Genomic DNA, 14,971 nt, shown 5'->3' with positions numbered 1-14,971 from the left:
ATCAAGGATGTCTTACCTTTTAAGGATTTTGCTCTATCTTGTAGTAGCTTCCTCCTTTTGTTGTAGAGTTTGTTTATGGCTGGGGTCCACCAGAGTGGACGCTTGCCTTTGTGAATAACTGAAATGTAATCTCAAAACAAGATTCAAAAAATGCATCACGTGGCTTGTTTCACTCAGTTCACTACATTTACTCCTTGTGCCACAGATAAAGTTACATGAGAGGTGTATTTTCTTCACTGAGTACTATCCAGAGTGCTGCTGGGCACACAATGCCTCCAGATGTGTTCACAGTACATAAAGCAGACGAAAGTAAAGTTTTCACTTTTTTCTTTAGGTAGTAAACCATGTTTGCACACTGCCAAGCAAAGAACAAATGCAGATTAAAAATTACATATTGTGAGTAATTGAAATTTGATATCTAAATAGGATTGAACAATGCATTATGTGCTTTGTTTCTCTCAATTAACTTAATTTACACCTTGTGCCACAGATATGGACACCTCTCAGGTGCATTTTGTGCAGTCATTACTATTGATGGTGTTGAGGGCTATGCTCTGACAGCAGCTTTATTTGTGCTACATAAGGTACTCTTAAAAAGAAGTTATGTACTCATCATAACATTCCATGTTTGTTGTCCATCTCGCTCTTCATTCTTGCTGGTTGGGTTCAGAGCCAATCCTTGGCTCCGACTCAGCTGAATACACTAGCTCGAAGTCTTTCACTTGGCTCATGGCTGAATATCTATCCCATCATGCAGTGGTGTAATTCCCCAGATCATGTTTGCTGCTAACCATAGCAATGTGTCTACATTTGTTATGCAACATCAGGTATAGAAGTAACAAGGGAATTCAGAGTAGCTCCTTTGCTAAGGAAGAAAAATCTCTCATCTAAATCCTCTAGGAGCCCTGGGCTGGGGGAAGGTGGGAGAGTCATAAGAATGAAGGGCGAGATGGACAACAAATATGGAACATTATGGTGACTACATAACTTCTTTAAGTTATGCTGTCCTATCTTGCCTTCATTCTTACTGGCTGGGACAGTGTCCCTAGCATCATTTTTCTGGGTGGCTCACTGGAGTATCCCTTTGAGCACAGTGGAACCAAACGATTTCCTGTCCCTGGGGGGCCAAATCAACTTTGAAATGAGTAATAAAAGTATGGGGTCTTACCTACATAGCAGCAGCACAAATACTGTCCATTCATAATCTGGCTAGGTAAGCAGAGGATGTTGTTAAAGCTCTAGTCGAGTGGCCTCTGACTTTGAAAGGTAATTTTCTGTTATTTGAGGTGTATATTAAAGTAATGGAATTTGTGAGCCAATTTGAAAGCTTAACTTTTGAAACTGGCATGCCCCTTTTTAGCCTCTGAAAAGGAGATGAACAATTGGTCTGTTTTTCTAAAATCTTTAGTTCAATGCAGATAAAACCTAAGTTGCCTATGCACATTCATTTGGTGGAGTTTGTATTCTGCCTTGTTGCTATGATTAGGAAAAACACTGGGAGTTCAATTGATTGATTCAGATTGGTTTAAGAACAGACTTTTGGCTGAAAGGATGGATTATTTCACAGAGATACTCTATCCTTATGGAAAATTAAGTATGGCGGCTTGATTGATAGAACTTGCAATTCCGAGACTCTTCTTGCAGATGTAATGGCTACTAACAAAATAGTTTTCCAAGAGAGAAATTTGAGATCACATGATGATGAATGTTCAAAGGGAGGTAAGGTTAGGTAAGTCAGAACAAAATTCAGATCCCATGGTGAGAGAGGTTCTTTTATGGGAGATCCCAATAAGCAAGTGCCTTTTAAAAATGCTTTACACAATTTGTGTGACATCAGGTTAGGAGTATGTTTGCCAGTGTGAAAATTAGAAATTGCAGCTAGTTGAACTCTAATTGTAGCTGCAGTGGAACCTTGCTAGAAAAGTTCTGCGAGAAATTCTAAAACTGAACTAATTGGGGCAGAAAAGGGATCAATGTTTTTTGCTTTTGCCCAGTAGGAGAACATCTTCCATTTACTAGAATATAAGTTCCTGGTAGAAGCCTTGTGAGAAGATACCAAAATGTGTTTTACTGCTGGTGTGAAGTCGTGAAGCCTGACTAAGTTTGGAAGTGGAGCAGCCAAGCTATCAAATTGAGATTTTGGAGAGAAGGATGAAATGTTCCTGACATATGGGTCAGAAGGTCTGGAACTGTGTCCAGAACCCTTGGTTTCTACTGTAGGTGAGGCCAGAGAAAGGGGAACCAAATCTGACGAGGCCAATATGGAGCAATGAGAATTAGCCTGCTTCCCAAGGATTTTCCTTTCTGAATGACTTTGGGCATCAGGGGAAAGGCATACAGTAGTCCTGAGGCCAGTTGTGAACAAGTGAGTCTCTCTGTCTCCCCCATAGGGGGGATTAGGGCAAAGTAGCTGCTGCTTTTTTTTATTCATGGGGGTGGCAAACAGGTCACAGCAAAGCTGGCCCCATTTTCAGAAAATTTTCTCTGCTATGTTTTGGTTTACAGATCATTCATGGGGCATTAATATCTCCCTGCTGAGTTTGTCTGCTATCACGTTGGATTTCCCCGGGATACGCATTGCTACCAGAAAACATTGGGAAGAGATTGCCCATTGCCATACTCTCAGCGCTTCTTGGCAAAGGCAGTATGATCTGGTTCCTCCTTGCTTGTTTATGTACCAGACTACTGACATGTTGTCTGACTGGATTGCAACCATTCCTTGTGGAAGAGAGTCCTGGAGAGCTTGCAATGCCAGAAGCACTGCTCTCATCTCTAGAATATCGATGTGCAAATGGGCCTCATATTCTTGCTATGTGCCTTGGACTGTTCTTCCCAGATAATTCCCCCACCTTATCTGGGAGGTGTATGTGGTCACTGTAGCTATGGGATGTTGTGGCACAAAAGGTTGTCTGATGGTCACATGGCTGGACCAAAGCCACCATAGTAGATCTCTCTTGCATGACTCTGTAATTCTGATCTGGTGAGACATGGGAAGTGCTTGTAATGACCGCTGAGCAAAAAGGAGCTATTGAAGAATTCTCATATGCATCCTGGCTAGAGGAACTAGTGTGATAGTTGATGCCATGGTTCCTAGGACTTTCAAAATTGTTTTTGCTTTCACCTTGTTTCTGGGTAGAAGGTCAGCTATTTGCTGTCTGACAACAGAAACTCTGTTGGGCGGCAGATGTGTCATTATGGAAACAGTGTCAAGATCTGCACCTATGAATGTAATATGCTGACAGGGCAACATGGCTGATTTTTCTAAATTCACTGTTATACCTAACTGGGATAAAGTTTGTAGTGTGGTGTCTCTTGCCTGTTGAAGTAGATGCTTGGTGGTGGCATTTAGGAGCCAGTCATCTAGATATGGAAACATTTGGAATCCTAAATGTCTCAAGTGAGCCGTGACTACTGCCATGCATTTGGTGAACACTCTGGGGGCTATAGTGAGACGAAAGGGCAGAGCTCAAAACTGATAATGACTGGCTCCCAGCCAGAAGTGTTAAGTGACTCCTTAATGCTCTGTCCATTGTTATGTGGTAGTACGCATCTTGGAGGTCTATTGAGCACATCCAATTGTCTTTCACTAAACAGGGATGAATAGACTGCAGTGTCACCATTCGGAACTTGGACTTCATGGATTCGTTTAGTTTGCTGAGAGCCAATACGGGTCTCCAGTCCCCTGTTCTTTTTGGCACTAAAAAGAATCTTGAGTAAATTCTGAATCCTATTTGCTCTGTGGGGACTTTTTGGATGACTCTTTTGTCTAGCAACTTTTGAATTTCTATATTTGCTTGTTTCCTTTGACTAGGTGGAACATCTGGGATTGTTCTGATCTGTGGTACAGGATGGCAAAAGGAAATGGAATAACCTCTGGATATTATACTTTGTACCCACTTGTCTCTTGTGATATCTCACCAGGCTTCTGGGTACAAAGTTAACTGCTCCCTGACTGCCTCCAGAGTACAGCAGACAGGCCTCCTTTCAGGAGCACCAAGGAGAGAGCATCTGAACTTGAAAAGCAGCAAATGAGATCTGGGGAATTACAACACTGCATGATGGGATAGGTATTCAGCCATGAGTCAAGTGAAAGACTTCGAGCTAGTGTATTCAGCCGAGCCGGAGCCGAGGATCGGCTCTGAACCCAACCAGCAAGAATGAAGGCGAGATAGAACAACATAACATCAAAATGTTTCATTTTTTCCCTTAGGTAGTGAACTATGTGTGTGCACTGCTGAACACAGAGCAAATGGAAAAGGCATTAGAAAAAAGTCTATGATAGAGAAAAAGCTGACAGGAAATTAAATGTAATCAGTGGGGATATGTAGCAATGACCAGGGCAAGAAGTGCATTCAAGTGACACATTCATCCTTCTCACATTTTATTGTAACATTAGAAATGTACTTTGTGGAACACATTATCAGACTTGCAGTTAATGACAAATAATGGGAAAGTGGACAGACAACAGCTCACATGTTAGTAATACAGAAAATATTTAATTTTTAAACAGCAGCAAAATGGCATCACAAAATGTGATTAAATATGTATTCAGACCACACAATATAAAATTATCAGTTAAGTGTATTCATACCATGCATCAGCTGGCCTTTTTTTCTAAGCTCACTGCACTTATACTTTGTGCCACAAAGAAAATTACCTGACGTGGATTTTCTTCACTGAGTGCTATTCAGAGGGCTGACATGTATGCAATGCCTCCAGGGATGGATTGTACTACATAAGGCAGACTAAACTAACATTTTCACTTTTTTCCTTAAGCTGTGAAAGTTAATTTCACACTATCAAGTGCAAAAATATTTATAAAAAACATTCATACATACTGATTTGGATAACAACCTGAAGGAACGTGAAATGATTTGCTGTGCATATCTAGCAATGAGCAGAGCTACTACTGCATTACACTGACACATTCAGCCTTCTCACACCTCATTGTCACATCACTATTGTGACGTCCACCACTGCTGCCAATATGTGATGGACACCAATATGTGTTGTCCCCATGCTGGCCCAGTAATCAAGGAGCCTGAATCCTCACCACTGACACTGGAGAGGGAAGTGCACTTGGAATACAAATGGCTACACTCAGTGTTTCCAGATGCAGACCTCTCTGCATCAAGTACAATTTTCTTTAAGAGCACACAGGGAACACAATCAGCCCAGGGTCTGGATGTCTCTATATCTGCCACCCTCCAGATCCCCAATAAGGCTCCCCACTGGTACAGCTGTAGGTTTAGGTCCTCAGCCAAATGTCCAAGCCAAGTCTTCCAGCACCTACTTTGTAAACCTAGTGCTTTGTGTCCCTGTCCCAAGTAGCTAACACACACAGAGTCTGTAAGATTTAATTTGCACATACAAACACATAGGAAAGGCTGGTACAGATTACCCACTCTACCAACTTTTCCCAGACTATAAGGTGATCACTGCCACCAGTCAGTTACTATAAGGCTCTTAAAAGGATATCTAATTATATTGTGTAATATTAATATTAATACAAATGCCAGTAGTTCACAAAGATGGCTAGGCCTTCTGGAGTGGCCCACATAGTGTCACCAAATAAATAGAAATACTTTCAAAGGTTAGATACTCTCTACAAGAACCAGCCACAATAAAAGTTGTAAATACATGTAATAATAAATAATAAAAAAACATTGCAATATTGAATATATATTCACAGCAAACCACATAGTTCAAATCACAGAAAATAATGAAAACAACATTGATGGACAGACTCATACAAATAAAGAAAAAAACAAGCTCTAAACTAAGCTTCACTATATTCCTGTCAGAATCTAAGAGAATTTTACTGTTCCCTAGTTAAGTTACTTACTTTGGCAAGGCAAGATGAAATACGTGACCAATCTTTCTAGTCAGGCCCCAAACAGAATACTCTATATTCTGAGATTACTCCCAGTAAAATATAATATCCAAGATGACATGCAGAATGACTTCATCTGCTCACCTGACTCTAGGTTTCCAAAATATCTCCTTTTGACGTTTGAGACAGGACTTTAGCAGACTGCTACAATACACATTTAGAGCTTTCATGGTAATGCATAGGAGCCAGAAACATTTGCACTTCCCCCCTTCTTTACAAAAGCTAACAGATAATGGCTGCTCCCATACCTACCATCTCCAGGCCTACTTAGCACTGTGGGTGAAATTCAATGATTTAATAGCTCATTTACATACCCTTATTTTTCTTAAAAATAACCCAGCTCGTTTACCATTGCTGTACCAATGTCCTGTATTAAAACATATACATATGATTCAGATACCATAATATACGTACATTTCTCTTCATTTCAGCAAGGTGCACTGTTGATACATTTTTAACACAATTAACACAAGCAAAGCTCACAAATACATTTTCGGCACAAGCATCTGTACAAATCAGCTTGATATACAAATGATATATGATTATTTATAAAAAATTCCAGCTAGCTGTGCTGGCACAAGTCTTACATCCACTGTCCTACTTCTACCTGGCATGGCTGGTAGTACTTCCTATTGGCACAACTACTATGACATCACAATATCAGGACTTTAGGTAATGTAATGTGAATGGAAAAGGGGCAGGTAACAGCTGAAATGGTTTATTTTTCACACAGCACACACAATTAATATTGACATCACTTAAAATGGCATATCTGTCTGTCACTTTTAGTCAGTACTGACCTTACTTGAATTTCCCACCTTAACACATTTATATACCAAAATATGCATCAAAATGTATTATGACTTCCCTCAGAAAATGATTTGTGAACAGGTTTTGAAACCTCCATCACCTGCACTGTTTCTCTAGCTCAATACATTTACACATTATTCCAGTGAAATAGGTATGTGAGACAACTTGAATTTCTTCATTCAGTATTGTCCAGACTGATAAGGAAAGTACACCAATGCCAATCTCAATTGCACTTTTGATGGCATTCAAAATTAAATTTGTCATTTTTACCTTTGGCAGTGAACTGCCATTCAGTGTTACTGAGCACTGCAAGTCAATAGAGTGCAATGCCAACTGGCTCACAAATGATGAAGAAAAAACAAAGCACATTTTAAAACAAGTACTGGACTTGTACATTTCTGATGTTTATTCAACTTTGTTATCTTGCAACACAAACTTGTATGGCTTTGAACCCAACAACATTTCTTAGTAAGAGGCAATAATGTTGTCATTAAAACAGAATTTGAATTTTAGGAATGTTGTTCTGCTAACACAATGTACCTTCAGATATTTTGATAAGTCTATTCTCCCTGATATACTCTCAGTAAGTGTACGTCAAAGAAGGAAGACTGTGAAACTCTGATTGTTCCTGCAGTCTAATTAATCATAGACACCTGCACATAGACACAGATTAAAAATACAAGGCAAAACTCTGGATATTCTGCAAAAATCTGGACAGTTGATAGGTATAGGGTGAGTGCATGAAATTGTGTAGCTCCTTACACCATGTTTATCTTCCCTGCACTTAGTGTAGATTGCAGTATTCAGGAATGCTAATGATTTAACATCTCAGTTGCATACTCACAGTGTTCACAGGCTGACTCTGTACTATATAAAATTAATCATGTAGCTAATGTACTTGCATCATAGTGAGGAAACTGTTTGGATCTAGAGAACTCAATACTGCTAAATATACACACCATTTGCATAATTATCTACTTTCTGCACTGCTTTCTTGTCAAGGTATGCTACTATTTTTTACATAATGTTTTGGTGTAACAGACCATCTTTTTACCTTTCTATTTTTTATCCTTTATTGTTGCATAGTCCATGTATATCAGATATGCCTGCATTACAAACAATTTCCTACAGAATGCTATTATTGGAATTTAAACAGTCATTGTAGATGAGTGTAGTAAAACTTCCTAGCAAGGCCAGGTATTTTGTATGTGTTAGCACAAATAAGTGTGTTAAGTGTGGGAGATCTACTTGGCTGTCCTCCACAGCAGTGGAAGTGGCACTATAATAGTTTTGTACATTTCTGCTTGTATATTGTGAATTATTATTCTTAATTCTGTGATGTATTACACAGTTACAACAACCTGTTCTCTGTATTATAAAACTATTATATATTATTGTTGATATTTCATTAAGAATATTTTTTTGAGGGGGCTGTCTTAACTTGTGTGCAGTCATAGATTCAAAGGTGTTTGCAAGGCTAATGACCACAAGGGCCTTTTTAAGCCTAGCCATGCATTCCAAATCTCTGACAAGTTCTGGTACCATTGATAGGTGTAAGCAGGGGTTTGAGAGATGAAACATTTACAAGCAGGGGCCTGGGAGATGAATCATTTACAGGTTGCCTGTGTCCATTAGAGACATAGGTGCCAAACCAGGGATGGAACTGCATTACCTGTTAAATTGTCATGTGAATGGTGGATGCATATATTCATACATAATTGAGTTCATAGCCATCCTGGCTGTGTATTACACATTTAATTTTGTGCCTGTTTTCTGTTTTGTCTCATACAGGGCCATGGTACCCAAGAAGAAATCTTTACCCCGCAAGCCACATACACTGATGCATAAAATGAAGTAATTATCCAGGCCTTATATTTCCATGGAGATTTTATCTTAGGGAGAGATAGAGGTGACCAATCTGCCTGAGAGAGGATATGGCAGAAGGTAGTCAATGACATTAATACTGTCAGAGGGTATGGGAGAAGTTACTGTCAGATATGACAGTGGGAAAGTTATATGAAAACTTCTGCTTGAAGTAGGGTGGCTGTAGTTGCCCATGAACAGGTGACTACAGGAGGTTGTCCTGCTACCAAACCACAACTAAATGAAACAGAGGAGCTCTTGTCCACTGTCAGGGATCCAGATAACTCAGTAGTGGGTTCACACAGAATCTTTGCTGCAGATGATGATATGGATAACAGACCCAGACTGTCTCAAGCAGAACTTCCAGTTATACAAAACACAAGTGTCATTGTTATATCTTTATATATCTTCAATGTCTTGTATATGTAGAGCCATTGACAAGTGTGAGTCAGATGGCACAATAATAGAAAGATAGAGGAAGGTGTTGGGGGATTCCAACTGTTCAGTACATTTTTGTATGAGAACATTCTTAATTCGCAAATGTAAAAGGGATTGTTCTCTTTTTCTTGTTTCATTTGCATTGAGATACTTATCAGGCTTCTTCCCCTTCCCTTCCTCACATACAGGGACGTCTGGATTGCAGGATGCAAGCCACCTGTACATGTCAAGCAGACATTTGGTTATTGTTATTGCTGTATATAAGGTAGATTTAGGCCTAAATGAGAGAAAATTTGCGTTGCGTTTGCCTCTATTACAGTTTAACATACATTTCGTATAACTAAATTTTTGATCAATTTTATTCTCAATTTCTCTGTCATGTTTATTGCTTGTTATCATACACATAGTTCTCAACCTCTTAGCACAACAAATCTGGGCAAAGCCAAAAATAATGGGGGGACAAAGCCCCAAAAATAGGAATAATTTTTAAATGTTCTTATACACTTAGAAAGTTGAAAGAATAAAATGTGTTGTGTTACTACTCATTTTCTGAAGGATATTAAGCCTGAAACTCAAATTTCTGTCATTACTTAGTAACTTCAGTCCTCGTTGAATTGCTACAAAAATCCAGAAAAATGCAAATTTTATGATGAACAGACCAAAAATAGGAAGCAAAAATCTGGACATTCTGCAAAATTCTGGACAGTTGACAGGTATAGTTGATCCTTTCAATGGAACTGTGGAACTCCTACCACCTGATATCAGAGTATCATTATTAGTGGCAATGAAGAGGCGCAGTCTGAGGGTGCAGAGGGTCAGTCTGACACTGAGGTTGTGGATCACACATCCCCTGACCATATTTCAGACACAGTCAGTATGTCTATAAATATCCATGACACAGAGAACTCTGATACAGGACAAGTTGAGGGTGACACAGTTGATCAGGGTAGTGTGGTTATTCTGGTTATAGAGCTGGTTGCTTCTCCCCTTAGCCATAATGAGGGAAAGGTGCCACACAGGAGAGTTGTTAGAGGTACTCAGAGGAAGCCTACTGTCTACACTCCTCCCGATGCTGGTGTATCATTAGGTTCCACCAGATGTATGTATAGGGCTGTAGTGAAGGCACAGGTACATTCTGCCAGGGCCTCAGAAGAAATAATATGAGTACTAAACATTGTGCATTCTGACATGAACCATGTGGGCAACTCCTTAGACAGGATGAATGACACAGTGGATCAGGCAGTGTCTGTGATGAAATGTCAGCTGGGGGATGACGGGCATCCATGTGGCCAGAGAGCTGCTACATCTTCTAGTGTTAGAAAATGTGGCTGTGCAAAATCTCTCTCCCATAGTTATACTACTTCCACTGTTCTGTCAGTGATTGCAGTGTCCACTCCCAGACATAGTAGGCAATATAGTAATGGTCCTGAACATAGCTGTGAGCAGAGCTCATCCAGCAGGCATCACACACATTCAGGAAGCATCCTGACTTCTAGACATGGTCGTGGAAGTTGCAGTGCAACTCCTGGCTGAGGTGATTTTCATGGTTGAGGGGTGACAACACCAGACTGACTACTCTACTATGCAAGGCTCACACCTGTCTGAGATACCAGGACATAGTTCTAGCATAATACTTGATTGTGTTCATGCAGACACAGACTCACACATTGAAAAAAAAACACTTGCCCATACCACTTCACACACATGCAAGCTATGTAAACAGCACTGATGAGTGCTGTACATCTGTTGTTACTGGCCCTGAACACTGCATACTCTCATAGATACACATGTTTCTTACTCACACACATTCACTGCTTTGGTGTCAGCCTTACCCTCCTACCCCCATCCTGTGCAAATGCTGACAATTGTGCCCTGCCCTTTGCACATGTCTTTGTGACTTATGCTTGCATATATGTCTGATGCACACTGTCGATAGCTAGTAATTCCTTACTCACAAAGTTGCATTTATCAATATACATTGCAGAAGAAAGTTTTTGATTTCTTGCGCCTACTCATTTGTGAATGATTGCTTCTATATTTGTTGAACCTCACTGTATTTTAGTTAGTATTGTAATTACAGCAATGGAAGTATTAGGTACTGCAGTCACGTTTCTTGATATACTTGTACAAATGAGGGTATACTTGACCTGTTTCATGCTTTATAGATGGTGTTCAAATGAAATGCTTGATGCACAGTATTGTTTATAATATGCAGATGCATATTGCAAAAATCTGACTTACAAGATATTACTGACATAAATGTATACCTCAGATAAATGCTCTGCATAGGGGTATATATATATATATATATATATATATATATATATATATATATATATATATATATATATATTTCCATATAGTACTCTGTTATGTAACCTTCTTATTTAATCACAGGTTCCACACTTACCATGTCATTACTGTAGGTAACAATTGTGTCCTTGGGGTTTGTCCCATCTGATGTTACCAGAACACAGCTATTACACGGTTAAGTAAAGGTTGTGGAGTTTGACAGTCATCAGTTTTCCTGCATGAATGTGCATGGAATCCTAAGCATTGTCCTAGGTAGTGATTGTGTGTGCTATCTTTTGCCTCTTAGCCAGAACCAGGGCATATTCTGCAAGCCTCCATCTGCCAACACCATCTGCAGCTTGTGGTTGTCCCTAACATTGCTTATCTGCATCTGCTGTTGCTGCTGCTGCTGACCCTGCCTGTGGTCCTTGAAACTGTGCTCCTGCCCCTTGCTGTCCTTGTTGAAGCTGATTCTTGAGAAGTATTTTATGTAACATGACACAGGCTGTAATTATTTCAGCAGAGGTCATAGTGCACCTCCTGATGAGTATAGACACCAGAAACTAGATATGAGCAATCCAAACACACATTCTATGATATTCCTAGTTTGACCATGGGCCTCAATATATTCATGCTCAGTGGGGTTGTGAGTGTTTCTCATGGGTGTCATGAGCCAAGGCTGAGGTGCAAAACCTGTATCCGTCACTAGATACTCTTGAGGAATCTCACCCCTAGCAAACCTGGTGTACAGCTCACAGGTGTGCCATATGTGTGCATTGTGGAATCTGCATGGGTTACCTACACAGACATTGTAGATGATGCTTGGACATTATAGACAACCTGACAGTTTATACAGTGGAAACTTTTTTCTATTGATGTCCCTCCTTCCCTATTCACTGAGTGTGGCTTTTATTTCTATGTGTGCAATCTATAGCTCCAGACACTTCAGGGAAGTGTGCTGCTGCATAGAATTCTTCCATGGTTCTTGCTCTGTCCTGTGGGGTGCATGGGAAACAGGTGTCATCCTTTGCATGTAGTAGCATTGCATTTAAAAACTGATATAATAATCCCCCTCTGATGCCTATGACACCTCTAATGTATACCCTGTAGCTAGTATATGTAATGTTACACATACCTTTGTTTCCAGTGGTATAGATTCTCCAAGATTTCCCTGGGCCTTGAGGTGGGAACTGCAGAGGTTGCATAGTTCTTCCAGTGTGTATCTGTCTACCCCGCATTGCTCAGCAATGTCTGTATTATGCAGTCCATGATAAGTCAACCGGGCTTTACACACCCTTTTTCTTCTTCTTCTTTTTGCTCGAGGTGTGGCAGCAGCACCCTAATTTAAAGCCTGTTGCACATACAGTAATTATGCTTGTATTCCAAGGAATTATATTGTACAGGGCAAATGGCTACACTGAGTGTACACAATTGCTTTAGCTTCCTGAATAACTCCACCATACTGGATTGTTTAATTAGCATGGAATTCAACTCTTTATGCTGCCATTAGCTTATTCTGCTGTTTCCCTTTGTTCTGTGGCTCTACATGGTATGTAGAACCATTCAAACAATACCAAATAATGTGCTATCTTCGTATAGCTGTTAATGCATCTGTCCTGTGTAGCACGTTTCTAATTATCCTGTTTAGTTGTTTTTGTTTTTACACAGTGCATTGAATCATGCATGATTGTTAGCTAATTAATAATTTTATTTGGTAATGTATTGTATGTTTGTTTACAATTATTCCTACAGCTTTTCTCTGTGGTCTTCAATGAAAATGCCCAGTTAGATATTCCAAATCATGATATGACATAAAGCAATTATGGTGGCATGAGCATAGAAAGATGCCAAAACCACTCAGGGCAAGTTTTTTCACATGCTAGAGCGCACTTCAGTGTACTGTTACCAGGTTACAACCCTTGTCATGTTTTATTACAGGCTTACAGCATACTTTAGTATCTCATGTTTTACTGGTGACAGCAAAAACCCTTTTGTGTTATCTCAATCAATGCATATCTCAGACATGGCTGTATTTTACTGTGGGAATGTCTGGCTACAGTATAGCTGAGTGTAGGTTGATTGTTAATGACTTATAGTGGCCGCATACATTCTAGTAATGCGATAGTAGAGTACATCCTACACCTCAAATGTCTGCTGTGCTTCTATAGGCTGATTGCTCACAACATGCCAAGATTACATAAACTTTGGCAATGTGCTAACAGTATGGGACATATCAACAATGCTGATGAAGATTTCTGGATCTTGACAAACCCAGATACTACAAAAGCAGTTCTTTGTGTCCTTGTAGATCATGAAAAATATCATTTACAAATGTTTGTTTTTTATTACAGCTGAATGTGCAAAAACATGTTCTAAAACATTTTCTCTTTTTAGACTCCACGGAATGTATAAAATGTCAAGATGACCATTGGCCAAATGCCAGAGGAGATGTCTGCATTCCAAAGCTCACTGAGTTCCTCGCCTATCAAAACCCCCTAGGAGTAACTTTGGCTGCTATTTCTTGTCTCAGTGCATTGGTTACTGTCTTTGTTCTGTTTATATTTGCCAAGTATCGCAACACTCCCATTGTAAAGGCTAACAATCGTGCTCTCAGCTACGTCCTCCTGCTGGGCCTTGTACTTTGCTTCCTTTGCTCCTTGATATTCATCGGACAGCCTACACCAGCAGTGTGCAAGATACGCCAAGTGGCTTTTGGACTAATTTTTGTTTTTTGTGTTTCATGTGTGTTGTCTAAAACAACCATTGTAATTATTGCATTTAGAGCAACAAAACCAAACAACAGTATAAACAGGTGGGTAGGACCAAAACTGCCTCCTGCAATAATTTTTATCTGCATGCTATTTCAGGTTATTATCTGTATTGTCTGGTTAAGTGTGTCACCACCTTTCTCAGAACAGAACTTCAAATCCCAAGTTGGAATTATAAGTTTAGAATGTAATGAAGGTTCTATTAGTGCTTTCTGGTGTATGCTAGGATATATGGGCTTTCTATCATGCCTGAGCTTTACAGTGGCTTTCCTCGCTAGAAATCTGCCCGACAGCTTTAATGAAACTAAGTTCATAACTTTCAGTATGTTAACGTTTGTTAGCGTTTGGCTGTCATTCATCCCAGCCTATCTAAGCACAAAGGGGAAGTACATGGTTGCTGTGGAGATATTTGCCATCCTGTCTTCCAGTGCTGGCTTGCTTGGATGTATATTTCTCCCTAAATGCTATACTATCCTGCTGAGACCTGATAAGAACAAGAGAGGAGTCCTTACAGGGAAACAAGCATTTAATAGTAAAGTTGAATAAAAATAGTGCAGAGTCAGTGTGTTTATTGTACAAAGCTCTGTTTTAGATATGACAAACATAACTTTTTATTTCAAGAAAGAAAGCAAAAAAATGAATTTTTGACTGAATAAATAATGTAACACAATTGCATCCAGTGATCCAACCAACTGACAGGGAAGCCAAAAATAAAAGTTGAAACAAAAGCTTTTATTAGGTGGGCGCTTTTGTGATGTCAGAGCACCACTTCTTCAGATCTTTAACAACTATTCTTACCCAATCACATTTATATAGCATATACATTACAACACAACCTATCAACACACTTGTCTAATTAAATAATTAACAGCTAATTGATCAATATAAAATATTAAAGCAACATGAA

The 14,971-nt window shown here is 39.5% G+C and overlaps 1 protein-coding gene across 1 annotated transcript in view; it reads left to right on the top strand.

The window, feature by feature from the left end:
* The window catches only part of LOC122797809 (vomeronasal type-2 receptor 26-like), a 153,230-nt gene extending 138,620 nt beyond the window's left edge, over positions 1-14,610 (top strand). Inside the window, exon 4 of the mRNA XM_044066331.1 lies at positions 13,691-14,610. Coding sequence (XP_043922266.1) covers positions 13,691-14,610 — 920 coding nt within the window. The remainder of the gene's footprint in view (positions 1-13,690) is intronic.
* Positions 14,611-14,971: the final 361 nt, after the last annotated feature.

Source organism: Protopterus annectens, chromosome 3.part1 (assembly GCF_019279795.1).
Source record: "Protopterus annectens isolate FY-2018-M chromosome 3.part1, PAN1.0, whole genome shotgun sequence".
Lineage (NCBI taxonomy): Eukaryota > Metazoa > Chordata > Ceratodontiformes > Protopteridae > Protopterus > Protopterus annectens.
This window is presented reverse-complemented; position numbering and strand designations above follow the sequence as displayed.